The sequence below is a fragment of the Silurus meridionalis genome, chromosome 10 (assembly GCF_014805685.1).
Source record: "Silurus meridionalis isolate SWU-2019-XX chromosome 10, ASM1480568v1, whole genome shotgun sequence".
NCBI lineage: Eukaryota > Metazoa > Chordata > Actinopteri > Siluriformes > Siluridae > Silurus > Silurus meridionalis.
In genome coordinates this window covers 1,157,764-1,180,192 of record NC_060893.1, presented here as the reverse complement: position 1 = coordinate 1,180,192, position 22,429 = coordinate 1,157,764, and the positions used below count along the sequence as shown (strand labels likewise).

Genomic DNA, 22,429 nt, shown 5'->3' with positions numbered 1-22,429 from the left:
TGGTGTGGCTGGGATTTGAACTCGCAACCTTTGGATCCAAAGTCCAATTAACCTCTGAGCTAACACCGATCATTTAGGAGCATGAAAGACCACACAATACACATTTCAACTATTTTCCCTATACTACTAATTGGACTGAATTCAACTAAGCAACGTTTCATATTAATTATTGACCCGCCATATTGGTTGAACCCATACCCATGTGCTGTGGATCGGGATACCCTCGGTACTCACAGTGCACAGTGGAAGGTTCCGGAGGGCGGCTCTTTACGGAGCTCTTCATACTCGTAGTAAATTCCGCTTCGCTGTGCTCGAGCCAGGCGAGCGTTAAACTCAGGGAGTCGCATAGCGTCAGGGCTTGGTGTGTGTATCGCCGAGGTCGCCAGAGGGATACCCAGCAGCTCGTCCACAGGATCTACGCGGCCGTTTTGCTCGGCCAGAAGACGCTGGTTCCAGCCGTGGACGTCCAGAGGCAAGCAGCCACCCAGGTGTTCTGGCAGGCAGGATCTGGGAAGGTGCTGCCGTAGATCGGTCATCTTCACCATTTGGACCTGCAATAAGAGAAAAGCAAAAAGCTGAACAACCTGCGAAAAAAATGTGTGTTTCATACTCCGTCTATGGCCATCAATAAAAAAAGAACTTTAATACTAATAGCTATCTGACATGTTATTTTCGTTAAGCACAAATGCTATAAAGTAATTTCTCTATAGTAATTTAAGGTATACGTTGTAATTGGACGTGTCTATAGTAATCTATTGGATTTTGAATAGCTAGAATAATGTATCTATGGTTGCTAAATGTGTCCAGGTGTCCATCTAATGTATCTCTGGTACTGGAATGTGTCTATGATGATCTATTACACCCATGGTAGTCGGACGTATCTATGGTAATCTAATCTAATTAGACTAACTAATGCATCTAAAGTTGTCCAATGTGTCTATAGTAATCTAATTTGTATATATCTATGGAGGTCGGATATGTCTACGGTAATCGTATCTAATTAGACTAAAGAAACGAATGCATCTATAGTTGTCCGATGTGTCTATAGTAATCTAATGTGGCCATCTAATGTATCTTTGGTAGTAGAATGTGTCTAATCTAATGTTTTAAACTAATGTATCGTACTAACTAAGCTAATGTATCTATGGTTGTGTACAGTGATCTACTGTTTCCATGGTGGTGTCCATCTGATGCTTCTATGGTAGTGGAGTGTTTCGGTGAGACGCAAATGTGTCCATCTAACGTATACATGGTGCTCAGAGGTGTCTATGATAATCAAATATACCAATGGTACTCAGATGTGTCTAAGACGATGTATCTACGGTTGCCAGATGTGTCTATAGTCATTTAATGTGTCCATAGTAATCGAATCTAATTAGACTAAATAAACTAATGTATCTATGGATGTCCAATGTGTCTATAGTTATATAATGTGTCCATTTATTATATCTATAGTAGTTCTATGGTAGTAATCTAATGTGATTTCTGTTTTCTCCAGTGGTCCAGTTGATGAATACATGATCTGAAGGCTGGATCTGTACGTACCCGTTCTCTGAGCTTCTCCTTGAGCAGCAGGCTCAGCAGGTTGTAGGGCACTCGGAACCACACGGGAGCGCCGACGATCAACACTTTCTTGAGCCGAGCAGGAAACGCACCCTGTGAAGGACGACGCAAGAGAAACTTGAACCTCGTACGACGCAATCTAGATTCTACATTCGAAACCCATAATATAATAATAACAACATGCTTCCTTTAACGCGACACAAGTCGATACCAGGTATTCCATTTCCCCTGACCTTGAATTTTTTCTTACATATAAACATTAAACTTTGTGTTCACCTGCAAATCAGTCCTTCGTGACTGCGTGTCTGTTTAAAAATGAAAGAAAAACAATAGAAATAAAGGAAGTAACCTTGAGCAGATTGAGGATCTTCTTACTCAAGTCCAACTCGAAGTTGGTGTAGTTGGATCCGGCCATGTCGTAGATGAAGACGAGACCGTTCCTCTGCGTCTCAAAACTGCAACAAGAGACCGAACACTTACAACTGGTGTGTGTGTATGTGTGTGTGTGTGTTTCGAGCTGTAGCTGGCATTCATACACTACACCAAGGCTTCATTCTTGTACATGTAACGGATAATCCATGGCTAGTAATGGAAAATAAAGTCGAAAAGAAAAGGTGTTTTATACTCGTCACGTGTACTTTCCAGCACAGATTAACTCTTTCCATTGCATAGCACAGGCTCGGAGTGCAGGGTCGGACATGTTACAGCGCCCCCTGGAGGGAAGAGGGTTAAGGGCCTTGCTCAAGGGCCCAAGAGCTCGCCGATACCGGGGCTTGAGCCGTTCAGTACCCCAGAGCCTTCCATCTCCCTTTACTTATGTTTTTAGCACCAAAATGGCAGATTGAAGAAAGAAAAAAAAAAAAAAAGTTTAATTTTGACTTTACATATCATTCGATTTAGAATCATTAAAATCCTACCAGGAGATAAAGAAGGGCCACAACATCACAGTTATTTGAGGAGAGAATGAGTGTGTCTGAATAACATGCGTATGAGCAGCATTTCTCTCAATCATAATTGTTGGTGTAAATTCCTGCTGTTTTTCCTTATATTTCCTATTTAAAAGGTTTCTTCTCCTGTTTCTTGTTCCTCAGCCCGTTTATCGAAACCTTGAGTGCGTTAGGAAACGCTTCACTCTGTATGTGACCTCGGTTTACGGTCATCCGTAATGCGGCGCGATGCTATAGGATGATGACTGACTGACCCATGTGTTTGCACATCGAATGCTGTGTATAAATATATATAAAACGGTTCACACTGACCTCTCGACCGCTCTGTCCAGCAGGTAGAACAAAGCCTGGAGCACCACATGGTTGCCTGTTTTATTCGGGTGGTGCAGCTTAGCCGTGTACAGAGCGATGGAGGCACCTGAAGGGTCTCTTACTCCCTGAAAACAGTAGACGTCACACCACAAGTTTTTAATCACACACACACTCAAAGTCAAATATACACCAAAAAAAATTTAATTCAGGGGCAGATCTAGTGTTTATGGGGTGGCAAGAGAATTATCAGGGGTGGCAACATTGAAGCTAGCATCCTTGCATGGTTCTTCTGGGGACACACTGGTGCACACATTTTTATATTGGTCTATACAGTGTTTTATGTCATCATACTGCTGTAAATCGGACATACCAGTGCTGAGGTGGCAGATGCTTTTTCTTACACTGGCAGTTGCCACCCTGTGCCACCCCAAGAGAGATCCTCCCCTGCGACATCCTATTCCGCATTTGGTCCCCGTTTGCTTCTTCATAGACTATCTTCATGGAGCTGGCTTTGTGCCCAGGGGCATTGTCATGCTGGATGACAGGTTTGGGTTTAATCCTACCATATCCAAAAGACAATTGTGTGCCTTCAAATGTGTGGTAACATTTTGGGGAAAAACCACATGGTGCTGGAAAAGTAAGGTGTCCCAATACTAATGTCCATCTCTCCATGTGATCCCGAACCCCAAATTATTATTATTATTTTTTTAAGAAATCACCCGGATAATGATCCCAACTGAGAAAGTGGATAATCCATGACATCATAAAAATGACATCATGTAGCAAAAGTGACATTCTTTATACGTCCACAGGGAGGCGGAAGAGACGAAGGCAAAAAAAATACCCTGACCGTGAGTGTTTGCTCGGACGCTGTCTGAAATGAACGCATTGTGCTAATTCTAAAAATAATTTGACCACTGAATGCGGAACACGTTTATGTCACGGCCTCCTTCCCCCTTCGGCAAGCTCCCACCGTGTCTCCAACATAATATCAGCTCTTACTCAATATAATCATTTGAAGCTAATTTCAGAATAAGTGGAACATAAGTCGAATCTACAGTCATTAGTGCGAGTTTGGGAAACATCAACATTAGGTGGCTAAAGTAAAAACCCAGACAGTGGGGATAAAAGGCTATAAATACTGCTGGCAGGATGTAGGACAGGAAGAAAAGAACAGAGCACGCTTATCGATCAGTGCGCTCCAGGACAAAGGAGGAAGGAGAGAGACCGAGATAGAGAGATAAAGAGAAGGACTGTAGAATCCTCGCGTCTTGGCACTGCATAAATCAGAGACCGTAGTCATAATAATCATCTTGCGCTCGTCTTAGGCTCTGTTCGGAGAATCTCCTTGTAAGTCTGAACGTCTGGTGGCCCTGATCATTTTCTTCAAATCTCTATAATTGAAGATATCTTACACAGCGTCTGAGAAAGCAGGACCACACAGGAACAGCTCGAGGAATAATGTCCAGCGTCGTCATCTAAATACATCTAACCATAATTCAACATAATACATATGAAGTGAAGTAAATCGGCTTCTGGTTCCTGAATTCTCTAAGGTGCCCTGCTGGATATTTGTGCCAAATGACTTCTTCAAATCTTGAATAGAAGTGACACAAAGCCTGTGATGGATGTTAACACCGAGCCCTGAACCGAGCCTCGCTTTCCTCCCTGACACACCCGGACAGCACTCAGACAGTTCCAGCACTTCCTGTGAACATGCTGATCGACCTGACAAGTGTCCTCATGACTCATATTCAGCGGTGAAGTTTCCTATTCGACCTGCACGTTACATCCTGCTGCCAGTGAGTAATTGTGCGTGCTGGCGGTTTTGCCGTTCGAACGATTCGCTTAAGATTCGATATCAGTAAAGATGTTTCCAAACAGCTTTCGATTACACAATCTCTCGGAATAACTGCTACACTTGTCATCAGATCCTTATCAGCTTATTATTGAAATAAAAAATATATATATACAAAAAAAGAAACTGATGGTTGACTATACAAATAATCCTCTTAAACATGAAGGTCTCTTCCATTGAAATCTGATCTCTGATTCACAGCGTAAATGAGTTGAGATATCACTTCCTGTGCAGCAGAAAAAAAAACACTTAAAGAAATGCAGTATAGAAGATATTTAATCGTTTTGGTAAAGACTCTTCAGAATAATGCTCAATTCCTAGGCAGGTGGTTTCATTGATTTGTCTGATCGGTGTGTATTGTATTATAATATTGTGTTTTATTGTGTTTCCATCCCCCTGTCCTCTACATCTGTCTCTTTCACACCAACTACCTGCATGTCTTCCCTCACCACATCCATAAACCTTCACCTTGCTCTTCCTCTTTTCCTCCTTCCTGGTGTCTCCATCCTCAGCATTCTCCTACTGATATACCCCATGTCCCTCCTCTGCACATGTCCAAACCATCTCAATCACACCTCCCTCACCTTGTCTCCAAAACATCCTACATGCGCTGTCCCTCTAATAAACTCATTTCTAATCCTGTCCATCGTCGTCACTCCCAACAAACATCTCAACATCTTCAGCTCTGCTACCTCCAGCTCCACCTCCTGTCTTTTACTCAATGCCACTGTCTCTAATCCATACAACATCTCAGGTCTCACCACAGTCCTATAAACTTTCCTTTTCACTCTCACAGATACTCTTCTATCAATCTTGCTATCACTCTTCTCCACATATGATGGTAATATCAAGAAATAAGGGTTTTTTTTAAACCTTTCGGTAGTAGAAGTATTTTTCGTGAACCAGCAGATGAAACACGTACAATCGGCAATTTATCCAAAAGACACAGCAATGAAGTCCTTCCTTCACTCGGGTATGAAAAAAAAAACAATAATAAACTCAATTCAAAACCGTCCGTGTGGAAACGTAGCAAAAGTTAGAAGAGCCTTTGTCACATATACATTACAGCACAGTGAAATTCGTTCTTCGCTCCTTCTTGCTCAGAAGCTGGGGTCAGAGCGCAGGGTCGGTCATGATACAACCCCCTGGAGCACAGAGGGTTAAGGGCCTTGCTCAAGGGCCCAAGAGAGGAAGCTTGGCGAAACCGGGGCGTGAACCCCCGACCTTCAGTTCTGTTCGGTGTCCTGAAGATTTTCACCAGACTGACCTACAGCTGACCATTTCACCTTCTCCCAACACATCAACCTCAAGAACTCACGCCTAATATGTCTCGTGTCTTTCACAGGAGGCGTTATGACAAAACAATATAATTCACGTCACGTGTCACGGTGCTTTTCAGTGTTCTGGCTGGTGAGTTTTATCTGTAAAAACTGGATCATTAATACTCCCAGGATGTATAAAGGAAGATCACTGAATCGACTCACCAAGATCGTGAACTTGCCGCTCAGGAGCTCCGAGCGCAGCGGCTCCTCCTGTGGCTGTAACTTGACAATGCCCTCTTTTAGACGCGTCTCCTGCAACAAGAAGAAGAAGAAAAAAATCATCACAGCTACATTAGCATTCGCATTTCCTTTTTGTTGTCATTTCCACGAGCTGTTAGTTAATCGTAATCACGTGAAACGCTTTCTTTCAACTGGATTCATTTCCGAAAAAAGATCAAAGCGGGTTCTTTACCATCCGAGTTAAAAGAATTTATTGAAATCCGTATGACACATTGAGTCTTTGACTTTATTTCTCTTTCCAGTGGAGGCCTTCAGCCCACGCCACCTGCTGCCATCTGTTCAGTATGTGATCACCCACAGCTTCTTTAAACACCATCAGATGTTCTATCAGATATTATACAAGCCACGCATGCATGCAGGACAAATGCTTCTGAGAAGACACAGGAAGATCAGGTTTGTATTTATCTGGTTTGTAATTAGATTTATATATATTTATATACGAGATTAAACATCTCCAAGTTCAAGTGAAGGGAAACTTTGATGCGACCACATCCTACACGATCGTGTGTGAATGAACAGAAGTATACACACTACAGGTACAAAAGTATTGGGACACCTGACCTTTCCAAACCGAGCATACTGAACACCATTGTGATGATGCGGGCTGCACCCCAGGCCTCCTCAGATCACCTTCATCAGTGGCTAATGAACACAAATGTCCACAAGCGCACTCCAGAATCTAGTGGAACATCTTCCCAGTGTGGTGGAGGTTCTCAGAACAGCGAATGGGAATGAAATGTTCTTCTGGTCTTATGGTCAGGTGTCTCCAAACTTTCAGCCATATAGTGGTAGCAGTTCCTCTAAACACACACATGGTTAAACCACAAGAACGGTTTTTTGTTACCAAACTAAATACAGTTACTATGTTATGAGTGTTACTGTGGCTTTCATCCATTTAGTGTAGGAACCTGTGGTGCAGAGTTTGTTACCGTACTTCAGAACAATTTCACAGACTTTTGCTTCACTACATTGTGTGTAAGATTTTCGCTCGACTGTGTATCTATTAAAAAGTAATCACACAAGCTTCTCATAGATCACTTTTAATACTCAAATCCATTCAACCGGCAGAACTTCAGTACTTTTACTCAGGTAGAAATGTCAAAGAGGAAGTTTTACTTTTCCTGGAGTCATATTTCAGTAGAAGATTTGCATCCAGGTACTGGAATGGTGTCCACCTCTGTCAAAGATATAATTTCAGCAAACATGACTTGGAAGCAAGCGATTGGTTGATGAAAGAAGATAAATAAGAAAAGCTATTCAGGCAGGAGAAAAGAGACGGTGGTGTAGAACAGGAAAGAGTGTGTTGTAGATGTCTCTAGCTGAGCGATGTATCCCAAACACTGAACTGTCTAGAGCTTGACGTCACTTGCTCAACTCTTAATGGATATTCAGGTTTTCAGAGATGAATGGTTTGAAGCTTCTGAGGTTCTGGAGGTTTTTTTCCAGAAGTAAGAACCGAGAAAGGAGTGGCAAAGTCATTCAGACTAAGACTAAATCCAGACTGTGATCAGGGAAGAGTACAGACCAACACCTGTCAAGGTTTCAGGGTGTATCCGTGCCCATTGCATGATTGGCTTTGTGTGTGAAGGCGTTGTTGATGCAGAGCCCACATGGTAACATGCTCTCATGCTGAGACCTGCGTAAAAACATCAGATCGACGGTACATGAACGCGATTGCAGCCGAGCAACAGCTGATTCTTTAATGACGACTGGATAATTAGCCTTCGCATGCACAACAAATTCAGTGATATGTTTTGAAAGTTTTTTTCACCGCATTAAAAATAAACCATTCCCAGAATTGCTGTATTCCGAAATGCTGTGGGAGAAGACCAGGCCTGGATTCAGACCTAATTTAGCTTCCCTGTATAAATAACATGACTGACGGCTATTAACGTTCGCTGATGGCTCTAAACAGAACTGGAGAAGCTTGGTGAACTTTCCGTTCTCTCCTCCTTACTGAACCAGGCTGATGAGGAGTTCATTGGGACTTTACTTGCACTTTCTTTCCTCCATTTCAGCGGAGCTGCGCAGAAACCAAATAAACAGCTCTGCCATTTCGTTATGAATAATTCATAAGGGTTGCTATGAACAGATCAATTTCAAACAGTTACACTCAGGACTTTTATACCCCCCTGCATTAGACATTCGATTAGAGTCCTGCTCAAATGGATGTGGATTCAAACAATCCTTTTTGGTTTGGATTGATCTCACTATATTGGGGGGAAAAAGCTATGATCGAGGGTCTGCTCCAGTGGTCAGCGATGATGCTGCACTCTACATCTCTTACAGGTTTACCACACGGGCTCGTGTAAAATGCAGTTCAGCCACTGCCATGCTTCATCTACTAACTCTTTTTTTCTCCTGCTTGAATAGCTGCTCTTATTTGTCTACGTTTACTGATGAACCACTTGTTTTCCAGTCATTTTCACAATATGAGACTTGACATCTCCTGCTTGAGGATGTAGACGTAAAGTCAAACGTAAAAACGTCTCACACACACACACACAGGAATGTTTTTCCTGGAATGCAGTGGAGAAAATAAAAATTATTAAAATGTTGTGAAGTAAATATATCCCCTAAATAAAATAATCTCAATAAAATTAGTAAGTAAGTAAGAAAGACTTGCCTACTCTCTTCCATTGGTTCAATCCACAAAACTAGAGATTACTGTTCTTACCTCCGCTGAAAGTTTATACTGTGACCGGTGTTGTTTGAACACTTGCAGTCCACTATTTAGGATGGACACTGTCATAAAAACGGCTCGAATGAGATCTGTAATCATCAGGGCAGAAGTAGAAACTTAAGGTGGAGATGCCCAGTGTAGGGCCTGCAAGACAAAGTTGGCCCTTGGTGACTAGATTTGGTCCACCATGCCATATATATATATATATATATATATATATATATATATATATATATATATATATATATATATATATATATATATATATATGAAAAGAGATCTTCATTTCAAACTTAACAATTACACAAAAAACTACTGATTTTAACCTACATAATGTCCTGATATCAGTAAGTAAGCCTGATTCGTGTACCCTATAAGCTACGCTTGTTTACGGTACCTGGACTGCATGATGACGAGTGACTGTCCAGAACATCCCGGTTCAAAATTCAGTAATGTCAACCAGCGTCTGAGGCGAGCTCATGGTGCAAAAGTTTAAATCATGGAGATAAATGCCAGGGACATTACATTCCGAGACGCCGTGTTTCCTGACTGACTGACAGTCGTCGCTCAACTGCTTCAAAATTCTTTTGAAGTTTTGAAGCATTTCTGTCTTTTTGAGCTCACCATCTCCTGAGATGAAAGTCTGCTCTGTGATTGGATACTCCAGGCACGGGTATGGCCATGTTTTTCTTTTCACAATGAGATGGACAGCCTAGGCTAATTGTTATTAATGGTTATATATGGTATGCCATATGAAAAGTATTATCAAATTTATAAATACGGAATTTATAAATATAAAGGAAAAAATACGAAGGGTTTAATATATTACAGTTTGGAATTTTGCAACGTTTACTTACGACCCTCGATCAAGTTTGGTTTTTTGGCTCTTTGTAGGAAAATGACTGCCATAAGGGGAATTAAACTGAAAATGAAAACCATCATCTTCTGAGGGACACCGGAAAGTGCATTTAGAAGTCATTACTCATTCATGGTGCATCCGGTAGGCTTTAAGTAGAATATAAATGTGATTAATGGGAAGTCTGTATAATTGTGTGGGCTGGTTTTGATTGTTGTTTTTGTGAAGACTCATCGTGTGGTGTAAAAGACCGTCTCAGATTAAAGGCTCTTTTTGTTTTTTTATGTTGAAAAATTGTGAAATAAGCGTCATTTCCAAGTAATGTAACACTTCAAGACAGTCTGTTGGGTGTAATTCCACTTAAACCACAACGATTATGACTATATGTTGCAGAACACATCAGAGAGACGAGTTACTTCCTGTTCTCACTTACGTTACAGTCACAATAAATAGCCCTTCTCTAACCAGCATCTGTCTCACTCCCTGTCTTTCATTCGATCGTGAAACCAGGAAGAGTAATCGCTTTTGCCCTGAAGACATTCCTAAACTGGGAAAACTTCAGCATTTCCTTCCATTAATGCTAAATAAATCTCTTCGATTGTTTTTTGTATGAGCTGTTTCTATCGCAACAATAACGCGTAGCACCTGTGCATTCATATAAAACTCATTTGAATAAATACAAAAAATCTGAGTTGAATCTACTGTCCGAGTTGCTCCATCATACAGCCGATCCGATCTAAGAATTCCAAAGATGAGCTCGTGAAGAAGCTCAGCCAACATACCCTGTAGCTGTGGAAGAGTTCTATGGCCCGAAGGACGTCAAACTTTCGTGCCATGAGGAACTTCACGGCCACGTCCCAAGTCAGGGGAGAGACTCCATGCTGACTTGTCCATTTATTGATCTCCTCCAAGAATTGTTTGGTGGCCTGGAAAACACACACAAGCTTCAGATCTCCTTCGTTTACCTCAGAAAAATCAGATAAGAAAAGAAAGTCAGATAAGAAACTTCTTAGGATGATTAATGCTTGAAAGGGGTTAGGGTTAGGGAATGATCGTTCTACATACACAACTTTCCCATGCTGAGCAAACCATTGCTTTTATTTTAAATCTACAAACACAACACATCAAAGAAGAAACCATGGAGCTGTAAGACTTTAGGATCTTCTGAATCACTGCATTAGTCATGACATTTTCTGTGCTCAGGAACTGGATGTGCTGGAACTGATGATCAGGAAATTAAATCTAGATAGGTTTCCGTTTATTGGATATAGAATAAGCCAATCGTGAATGAGACAATGCATCAAAAATATTCAGATACAGGACAATAGTTGAAGTCGTCTAATCTCTGTGACCTTTACTGTTTCTTGGTTGTTGGTACCTTATGGGCTGGATTGAGTTTCTCCACAAACTGCTGATCTCCTGGGTTTTTGACTGACAGGTGCAAAAAACCTGAACACCTTGGTGATGAGAGAGATCAAAAGAGAATGGCCAGACGGGTGTGAGCTGACAGGAACTCTGTAGTAATTCAAATAATCACTCTTTACAACTGTGGTAAAGCACAAAAGCCTCTCAGGAAGTACAATCAGCCCTTGAGGTAGATGAGGTACAAACAGAGTTCAATCCTCTCAGCCAAAAACAGAAACTGAGACTAATTGAGATCAATCTACATATCAAATACTGGTCACAAACGATAAGCCACTTTCTAAGTAATAAAAGTCTAGCGCATCTACTAATAATTATACAGAAATAGATTGGTATTTACCAACGTCCTCTGACCTTTCATCAACAAGATGTTTCCACTCAAAGAAATTCATTTTTATTTGTATTGAGCTTTTAGCAATGAACATTTTCTCAGAGCAGCTTTACACAGTTAATGTGGCGATATAAAATGAATAAATTCTTTATAAGTGTAAGTTTGTCCCTGATGAACAAGCCGGCATAAGGAAGAAACTTTGAGAGGAACCAGACTCAAGAAATGCCACAATGTATTTTTGCACCATTCTATGTTAAACTTAGTCGTTTCTGAAAAAGCAGACAGAGAAAAAGAAGCTTGCTTGTCACACATACATTACAGCACAGTCAAGTTCTTTCTTCATGGGATCCAGGCTTGTTAGGAAGCTGAGATCAGCCATGAAACAGCACCCCTGATCCAGAGAAGATTAAGGTCCCCGCTTAAAGGACAACAGTGGAGACTTGCTGGTGATGGGACTCAAACCTCGGACCTCACAATTAATAACCCAGAGTCCTAACCCTCGAATTATCACTTCGCAATGAGGAAGGGGAGACATTCACAATTCAGTCCACCATTCACAATTCATTTCACCATTCACAATTCAGTCCACCAATTTAGTCCACCATTCACAATTCAGTCCACCAATTCAGTCCACCATTCACAGTTCAGTCCACCATTCACAATTCAGTCCACCATTCACAATTCAGTCCACCATTCACAGTTCAGTCCACCATTCACAGTTCAGTCCACCAATTCAGTCCACCTTTTACAATTCAGTCCACCATTCACAGTTCAGTCCACCAATTCAGTCCACCTTTTACAATTCAGTCCACCATTCACAATTCAGTCCACCATTGTCAGAAATTATGCATTCAAAATTATTTGAGGAATCTGCAGAGTGCCATGATTGATCATGTTTTTGGAAACATCATTAAGAAGATGTTAACCATGTCCCGGTTAACATATTCACTCTGGTGTTTGATGTAACTGAGGCTCTTGACCTGTTCCTGAATGATTTCTATGCCTTGTGTTGCTGCCACACGATTGGCTGATTAGATAAACATATGATAGTGCCGAGGTGCTGTTAAGAAAGTGGACAGTTTGTGTGTGAGAATATATAAAGGAAATAGATCCTGTTTACGCACAGATGTCCTCAGTTCTTCCTGTTTTTTTCGAAGGAGTTTGTCCTCCATAGGGAATCCAGGACGATTTTATTTTCTCAAACTGTGTGCCATGCAATACAATGGAGACTTCAGGATCTTCTAAATACCTGCTTTAGTCATGAGGGTTTCTGTGCTCAAGAGCTCTCATTCCAGCTGGATGTACTGGAACTAGTTTGGGTTTATCAGGAAATTTTCATGTAATTATATTTATTTCCTTTTATTTGAAGAGATGTATGAGAAAGAATGCAGGATATGAACACCCGCTATAAATAATGTTCTCAGCTATTGTTTTAGTACACATTTATAACACACTAAAAACTAGATTATTAGATAAACTGCATTATAAACAGTATAAGGTCTGAAAGTCAGACTCAGGACGGCATTAATAACCAAACAGCATTAAACTTCAATTCAATTCCATCATGCGTGACTAAATGGACTTCTATGGCCAGAGAGAATTTTAAAACCAGCTCAATCTGGCAACCCTGGTATTAACCTCGTCTTGTCCGCGTGTCGAAAACACCACAAAGCAAGCGCGGGGGGAGCGGGGGGTGCAAAAGCAATTACTGTAGTTTTGACCACAAAATTGCCAAAACCTGCAACTAGGAAAGATCACTGATTTCCTGCTCAGGAACTCGAGATGGTTTTTTTTTTCCCTTTTCTTTTTTTTTTTTTTTTTTCTGAGAAGTTCAGCAATTGACATCAAAACAACATGGCCACTCACAGCATGAACAAAGCAGCCCTTCTTATATTTAAAGTTATATTATACAGAGCTTATCAAAAGTGCAGAAACACCTGGTGTTTTATGGTTTTTAAGAGAAGCATGTTCATTTTACTGACCGAACAAATCTATAAATCTCCAGATGGTCCACTTTATTTCATTGAAAAATCCTCCCTTTAAACATTCAGAACAAGTTGCCAAAGATGTTCTTCACTAGTTGGAGATTTCTTTCATGTGATGCACTTCATCCCGGAGCAGCTCGACAGGATTTAGGTGCGGTGACTGAGCAGAACATTCCATGATGGAGTTTACTCCAGACATCTGTTTGCTCTCTAAATAACGCTTACAGAACTCGGACGTGCGCTTCGACTCATCGTCTTGTTATACGGTGAAGTCGGTTCCAACAGTTCAGTATCACCTTCACCTGGAATAAATCTCAAACCTTCCCTGCTCGAAAAAACAACCCCAAACCATTAAACTTCCATCGCTCCTGTTCTCGGTCTTACGTACGCTCTTCTGTTCGAGACAAAAATGTCAAATTTTTGTGTGCTCCATTTATCTTGTTTGCTTCACTTAAACAAATGGAGAATTCAGGCATCACACAAACCATTAAGGAACTGGTGTTTCGACAATTTTCACAGACGCTGTACACACACACACACACACACACACACACACACACACACACACACACACACACACACACACACACACTAATAACAGTAGTTATATTATATATTAGCAGATACACTCAAAGCTACTCTACAGATTGCTTTTACTTTGAATAATCTAAATAATAATTATTAAATAATACTTGGTTAATCGTAATTTTAGAGAGGGAGAGAGACAGACACAGTGTGTGTGTGTGTGTGTGTGTGTGTGAGAATTACATCTCTACTTATAGTGATCTACTCGTAGCAAGTTTACCTTCTCCGACGTGTAAAACTCATCCCGTGTCTTATCGAAATGGCTGAATCTCAACAAGCGACCAATTTAAGGTGATATGGAAATGTTTGCACTAGTGGTCTTACTCTTGATGGAACCGTGACTGTAGGGTGCTATGCTTCCTGTCGCTTGTAAGATAAGAGTATAAATTACAGTTGGCTGGAACTGTACACACCATCCAGCCAATTAGAAACAACTGAAAAATAAATTATATATATATAGAGAGAGAGAAAGAGAGAGAGAAAGCGAAAGAGAGACCACTGCAGCTGTCACGAGCCTCCATCTACCAGGACAAACCCTGCTCATGAGAGTAGGTTGAGCGACTGCTGAAGAGCATCATCAGTAGGATTATTGTGAAAGAAGGCTTTTGTTGGTGTCTCTGAGCAGCCAAAGCTCTGTGCCGTGATTATAAAACAGGAGATGCAGCCGTATCAGCAGTCAGCTCTTTCACTGGCCAGGAAGGTGGCCCCCAACACACACACACACACACACACACACACACACACACACACACACACACACACACACCTCAAGTATTAATAAAAAAAAGGTAACAATTTTTATGTTCGGTTGAAGTTTGGGCTCGTCTCTGTCTTTCCTTGTTCTTTAGGGTGTTACTGACGGTGGCCTAGATGGATCAGTGCACCTTCTCTCTCTCTGTGTGTGTGTGTGTGTGTGTGTGTGTGTGTGTGTGTGTGTGTGTGTGTCTGTGTCTGTGTGTGTCTGTGTGGACTGAGGCGAGTGGGTTGAGATTAGTTTACTGCAAAGGCTCCAATATCCATGTGGGTAGGGGGGAAAAAAAGCAAAAGCGTTTACTGCTAATACACATTAACTATGTTCAGTCACTTCTTGAAACACCATATTATCTATCTCTCTCTCTTTCTCTCTCCCTCCCTCCCTCCCTCCCTCACTCTCTCTCTCTCTCCCTCCCTCCCTCCCCCTCTCTCACGCGCGCTCTCGGCATAGCAAATCCGAGATCGAGAGGTGCAGCCAAGATGTACGTAAGCAGCCTGAAGATTTCAGTCCGTTCCTACAATAGGGTTTTTATTAAGAGGGTGTGTCCCACTGTGTAACGTGAACACAGGAAGTGCATGACCTCATTTTCGGGAAACACGTTTGTTGTCCTTTTTCGATTCTGTGCCTTTGGCATGATCTTGTCACAGGTCTTAATAAAAATATATTCAACAGGTCAAGAGTTATTTCCTGCATTTTATATAGAGAAACCTGAGGTACACGAGTTAAAATGTGAAACATTGTGAGTTCAAGCAACAACCGACCCGCCATTAAAAAAAAAATAAACAAAAAAAAAAACTAATCTCAATTTCACCCTAGTGGCGGATTAGGCCTTGGAGAACCTTCAGACTTTAAGACCAGGGTTGATATGACATGCTAGGATGTTGAATTCACAGTCTTTCCATTATAACACTAGACAACGGCCTACACGCAAGTTGCAGTCTGTCCTGACCAAACTGTCTGAGTGTTTGGTTTATTCAGCAAAGTCTTACCCCATTCTTTACCACACTGATCCTTATCTTCTCTTCTTCATTCGTTTTTCCAGGAAGGATTTAGATGTTGTAATGTAAAGCCTCCTGCATCTCCAGGTGGCACTGCTGTTGTTCTTGCCTCTGTACTAGAATACCTATACCATCCATATACTCCTCATCTGCATGAAGATGGGCGACTGGTTGCTCTGCAGCGTATACGGTTAAATAAATCCGCCATCCCAGAATATGATGATGTCCTCGACTTACGATTTTATCTTATGATGGTGGCAAAATTGTACAAATATTTTGCGTGTTCTCGCGAACCCTTTTCCAGAACTGGAACTAAGAACCCCAAACCTGTTCCAGGATGATAATCCACTTTACACTAAGAAATCTCCTAAACAATGAAGACATGAGTGTTGGGGTGAAAGAACTCATGTCCTACACAGTGTCCCGAGCAGAACGCCAATGAACACCTTGAACCCCTCAACATCAATGCCTGATCTCACAAAAACTCCTGTAGCTGAAGGATCACGATCTCCACATCAAAACAGGCATGTATATGATCATTATATTCTCCAAAAACCCATTAAAGCTCAACTCTGGTGGAATCGCCTTCAGCTAGTTGGTGTTACTGCAGGTCAGCTGAGCTCAGCCACTTCCTGAAGGAAAATATTTTGCATGCACATTTACACACACAAACTCTGCAAGTATTTGCTTACAGAAGCCGTCAGTATCTCTGCACTGTGGTGAGTTGATGTCCAGCAAAACATAGGCTGTTACGAAACACGTTGCATATGACGTGACGTGTCTTTCTGTGTCCCACGCCCTTCAAAACCAGGAAAATCAAAACCAGATTAAAATGTTCACTTTCAAGCCGTTCTCTAAAAAAAAAACTGCCCGAAAGCGACCTCTGAAGCGATGTGCACAGCCCAGGGCTTACTTCCTGCTTCAGGTCACTGCAGATCAACAGATTGAGTTCTTGTTTAACGCGAGAGCTCTGTGGTTGGACGTGGAAATCATATTGAGTCAGCGAAAGTCACAGGAGCGTCATCAGTGAGAGCAGCGTTTTATTTTTCAATTCTAGGAAATTTCCCACCTGAAATCTGTGCTACAGGTCGAAAACAAACCTTTACTGTAAGTCACGTGTTCGGATCTCAAGAGTCTTCCGTGACTTGATGACTAGCTAATTAGGTCGAACTTACAGAAGATCTCTCTTACTGTAATTCTCTCTCTCTCTCTCTCTCTCTCTCTCTCTCTCTCTCACTCACTCACTGTCTGTCTCTCTGGGTCTCTCTCTCTCTCTCTCTCTCACTCACTCACTGTCTCTCTGGGTCTCTCTCTCTCTCTCACTCACTCACTGGGTCTCTCTCTCTCTCTCTCTCTTACCGTCATTCTCTATCTCTCTCTCACACACTGTCTCTCTGGGTCTCTCTCTCTCTCTCACTGTCTCTCTGGGTCTCTCTCTCTCTCTCACCGTCATTCTCTATCTCTCTCACACTGTCTGTCTCTCTGGGTCACTCACTCACTCACTCACTCACTCACTGTCTGTCTGTCTGTCTGGGTCTCTCCTTTCACTCTCTCTCTCTCTCTCTCTCTCTCTCTCACCGTCATTCTCTATCTCTCTCTCACACTGTCTCTCTCTCTCTCTCTCTCTCTCTCTCTCTCTCTCTCTCTCTCTCTCTCTCTCACACCATCATTCTCTATCTCTCACTGTCTCTCTCTCTCTCTCTCTCCCTTACCATCATTCTCTCTCTCTCTCTCTCTCTCACTGTCTCTCTTACCACCATTCTCTATCTCTCTCACTGTCTCTGGGTCACTCACTCACTCACTGTCTGTCTGTCTGTGTCTCTCTCTCTCTCACCACCATTCTCTCTCTCTCTCTATCTCTCTCTCCTTACCATCATTCTCTCTCTCTCTCACTCTCTCTCTCACTGTCTCTCACACCACCATTCTCTATCTCTCACTGTCTCTGGGTCACTCACTCACTCACCACTCACTCACTCACTCACTCACTCACTCACTCACTCACTCACTCACTGTCTGTCTGTCTCTCTCTCTCTCTCTCTCTCTTACCATCATTCTCTATCTCTCTCACTGTCTGTCTCTCTCTATCTCACTCACTCACTGTCTCTCTCTCTCTTACTGTGTGTGTGTCTCTCTCACTGTCTGTCTGTCTGTCTCTCTCAGTCGATCACTGTGTCTCTCCGTGTCTCTCAAAATAAGCGTCAATCCCCTGAGACTCAATCTCTGAAACAAACATCATCCGTTTGCCTTTTATCTTTAAAAAGAACTCAAACCATGGATCACCTCCAGCATGCTGCCCTACACTCTCACCTGTAATGATGTCCTGCACGTGACGAGTCATGCTTTCTCACTCGCACACACACTCACACAAACACACACACGCATGCTCACTCTCAGACACACACACACACACACGCATGCTCACTCTCAGACACACACACACACACACACACGCATGCTCACTCTCAGACACACACACACACACACACACACACACACACACACACACACACACACACACACACACATGCTCACTCAGACACACACACACACACACACACACACACACACATGCTCACTCAGACACACACACACATGCTCACTCTCAGACACACACACACACACATGCTCACTCTCAGACAGACACACACACACACACATGCTCACTCTCAGACAGACACACACACACACACACACACACACACTCACACACACACACGCTCACTCTCAGACACACACACACACACACACACACACACACACACACTCACACACACACACACACACTCACATGCTCACTCTTACTCTCAGACACACACACTCACATGCTCACTTACTCTCAGACACACACACACATTCACTCAGGCACACACACACACGCTCACTCTCTCTCACACACACACACACACACACACACACACACACACTTACTCTCTCACACGCAACCACTTACTCTCACACACACTCACACTTTTTCACTCACTCTCAGACACACACACACTCACTCTCTCACACACACACACCACACACACACACACACACACACACACACACACACACACACACACACACACACACACACACACAGGCACACACACACACACACACACACACTCATGCTCACTCTCAAACACACACACACACACACTCACTTACTCTCACACTCACACACACTCACTCTTAGACACACACACATGCTCACTCAGACACACACACACACACACACACACACACACACACACTCACTTACTCTCTCACACAACCACACACTCTCACACACACTTACTCTCAGACACACACACTCACATGCTCACTCTCTCTCTCTCACACACACACACACACACACACACACACACACACACACACACACACACACACACACACACACAGGCACACACACACACTCATATGCTCACTCTCAAACACACATACACACTCACTTACTCTCACACACTCACACTCACTCACTCACACACACACACACACACATGCTCACTCAGACACACACACACACACACACACACACACACACACTCACTTTCTCACACGCAGCCACTTACTCTCTCACACGCAGCCACTTACTCTCACACACTCACACATACACTCACTCTCAGACACACACACTCTCTCTCACACACACTCACTCTCACACACACACACACACACACACACACTCACACACACACACTCACTCACTCACTCACACACACACACACACACACACACACACACACACACACACACACACACACACACACACACTCATATGCTCACTCTTAGACACACACACTCACTTACTCTCTCACACACAACCACTTACTCTCACACACTCTCTCACACACTCTCTCTCAGACAGCCATAAGCTTGTCGTCAGCTGTGTCTATTTTGGCATCAGTCGATAGTGAACAGGAAGTGATGTGCGTCATCAGGTCTGCCCATGTCTCTGTCTTTCATTTCCCTATTGCTTTCCTTGCACAAGCTCACACAACACACACACTCTCTCTCTCACACACACACACACACACACACACAACACACTGGGAGATGGTACATTCCACAGTTGAGCTCTCAGTCTGTGGAAATGCTTTTAACAGCTGGATGAAGGAGCGAGTGGCTCTGCTGGGTGCTGGATGTCCAGCCTGAGACACACACACACACACACACACACACACACACACACTTCTCAGTATCTTGTAGCTCTCCTGAAGCTGCAGGTCTCCTGTGTAAAAAGTTTCTGCCTCAGAAGAAGACCTAAAGAGCAGAGTCTGAGCGACACGTCGTGTTTTATTCGATATCAGAGGGAGTTCATTATTTAGTAAAAAAAGCTTTAGGTTGTTGGATGGAGGAAAAGAAATGAGGCACGACATTTCCCGGACATGGCATGATGGCAACAGAGTCCTGTATGTCTATTAAAGTACACTACTTAGAAATGATCCTAGAAAAAAAAACAACATCTGTGTTCTACGTGTTAAACACAAATCCTATATCATGCTTGTTGTTTGTGTGAGGAAAGAAAAAGGATTGAAATAAAGAACAGGACCTTATATAAGGGCAGTTTCCTGTGGCAGGCCCTGTGTAGTAGTCTACAAAACTGCCTGCTAAAAAATAAGCCAGGAAAATGCCCTCAACTTTCATCACACAAGCGTTTCTTCACAAAAAAATGAAGAAAATGCGCATTTTTCAACTTCGACTCACCAGATTTCCTAAAACTCCCCATTCAGCCTGAATCCCAAAACCCTTCCTGTCTTTTCCAAATAGGAAAATAGGATACTTTTAATTTTTACAGTTTTATTAATAAAATCCAGAATGACAAAATATTCGAGGGAAGCTCTTAGATGTTTTCATTTACATAACCCAGGTGAAATGATCAGCATTAGAGGGTATAAATGTGAAGGAAATGCTGACAGGTTTGGAGGAAAAGGAAGGAGATACTGAGAAATTTGATTTCAGGGAAATCACACATTCATACTGAAGATAGACTCATTCATGGAGAAGAACTGGAGCTGACATCAGCATTGTGTTTGGGGTGGATAGTCACAGATACCATCCTCCCTATCATCATCATCATCATTATCATTATTATTATTATTATTATTATTATTATGAGATCATTTGTTCATGTTTCTGCCCTGAATTGATCCAGACATCCTTCCAGATCCACATCCAAACTCTCAGTATGCATTATGTAAATACAAATGTGTTTTTTTGGTATGGAAGGAGATCTTACCTGCTCTTCTTCTGCTGATAAAGTGGCAGCCATCCTCCAGGTCTTTTTCCAGTAAAGAAAGAAAAGAACTAACACACACACACACACACACACACACACACACACACACACACACACACACACACACACCTTGGTGTGCTTTCCTTCCTGTCTTGAATCAGTCGTCGAGGAATTACAGGAAAGATACTTTCAGTATGGAGCTGCAGCTGATTTGAGATCAGAGAAATGGAGATCTACAGCATTTTATTCAACTTGCATGACGCTAGAGAAGAGCTTCTGTGCCATGCCCACACACACACACACACACACACACACACACACACACACACACACACACACACACTTAAAACCCCAATGAATCCAACTAGTCTTCACTAAGACGACGTCAGACTGCCACCGCTGCCTCGTGCTCCTGCGTCTTTACATCCACAACCCGGAAATGCGAAAAACCGGAAACTGGAAACGCATTCTCCGCGTTACAAGTTAAAAGAAATAATAATAATAAGTTCCCGACAACATCTGGATGCCTCTCCGCTGCTTTTTTTCTGCCTCTTTACAGCTTCGGTACAGACACAGAAATGCGACTCTACGTGCATAAACGCGCCCCCTGTTGGCCAGCAATGTAGCTCCGCCCACTCCCATTCATAAAAAACAACAATCTTTTTTTTGACCTCTTGGGCGCTGCGGCACCGTCCGTACTGCGCATGCGCGTAAGCGTTTCGAAACCGGAAACAAAAAAATTGTCACGATTCATTGAATCGATTCATTGAGTCGATTCAACACAGGCATTTGATTTGACTCTCCATATACTGTTTTAAAATCGAACAATTCCAAGGAGAACTGCTGTAAAAACGTTCAAAGCATCTTCTTTGTCTGTGTTAAAGCATTTTCAAATCTCATTCAACTAAAAACACGTAAAAAAAAGTCCAACGGTATCGAGTTTGCATTCTCTTGACTCTGGAATTTGCACAAAAACACACAATTTGCCTTTATTTTAAATCCTTAAGAAAACCATGATATACAGGAAAAACATGCAAGAAATACTGATAATAAATGATGTGACGAGGTGAATAGCTGCTGGAGATGATGTATGTGGAGGTGCAGTTGTGGCTCCAGTGAAAGGAGAAGAGTTGAATTGGGTTTATTGGGGTTCTTGCTTTAGTGATGATGTTCATTCTCACTGTATGAGATTCCTGTGTGCTGCAGTGCTCTGTTCTACTGAACTAATATCATTCAGGAAGGACAACTTGGGTCAGAGTGCAGGGTCAGCCATCATACAGCACCCCTGGAGCAGAGAGGGTTCTGGGTCTTGCTCATAGAGCCAACAATGGCTCCTTCTCAAAACCCTA

General features: G+C 42.4%; 1 protein-coding gene across 2 annotated transcripts in view; it reads right to left on the bottom strand.

Annotated features, from left to right (window-relative positions):
• ptpn9a (protein tyrosine phosphatase non-receptor type 9a) overlaps nucleotides 1-21,690 on the bottom strand; it is a 35,090-nt gene extending 13,400 nt beyond the window's left edge. Inside the window, exons 1-8 of one of the 2 annotated variants that reach the window (XM_046860140.1) lie at nucleotides 21,372-21,690; nucleotides 21,081-21,209; nucleotides 10,564-10,707; nucleotides 6,165-6,254; nucleotides 2,823-2,947; nucleotides 1,913-2,018; nucleotides 1,546-1,656; nucleotides 235-551 (exon numbers count right to left, since the gene is read on the bottom strand). In XM_046860140.1, the coding sequence (XP_046716096.1) occupies nucleotides 235-551; nucleotides 1,546-1,656; nucleotides 1,913-2,018; nucleotides 2,823-2,947; nucleotides 6,165-6,254; nucleotides 10,564-10,707; nucleotides 21,081-21,113 (926 nt within the window). In that variant the 5' untranslated portion in view covers nucleotides 21,114-21,209; nucleotides 21,372-21,690. Of the gene's footprint in view, nucleotides 1-234; nucleotides 552-1,545; nucleotides 1,657-1,912; nucleotides 2,019-2,822; nucleotides 2,948-6,164; nucleotides 6,255-10,563; nucleotides 10,708-16,548; nucleotides 17,065-21,080; nucleotides 21,210-21,371 lie in introns of those variants that run through there. The other variant, XM_046860139.1, reaches the window with a different exon arrangement.
• Nucleotides 21,691-22,429: the final 739 nt, after the last annotated feature.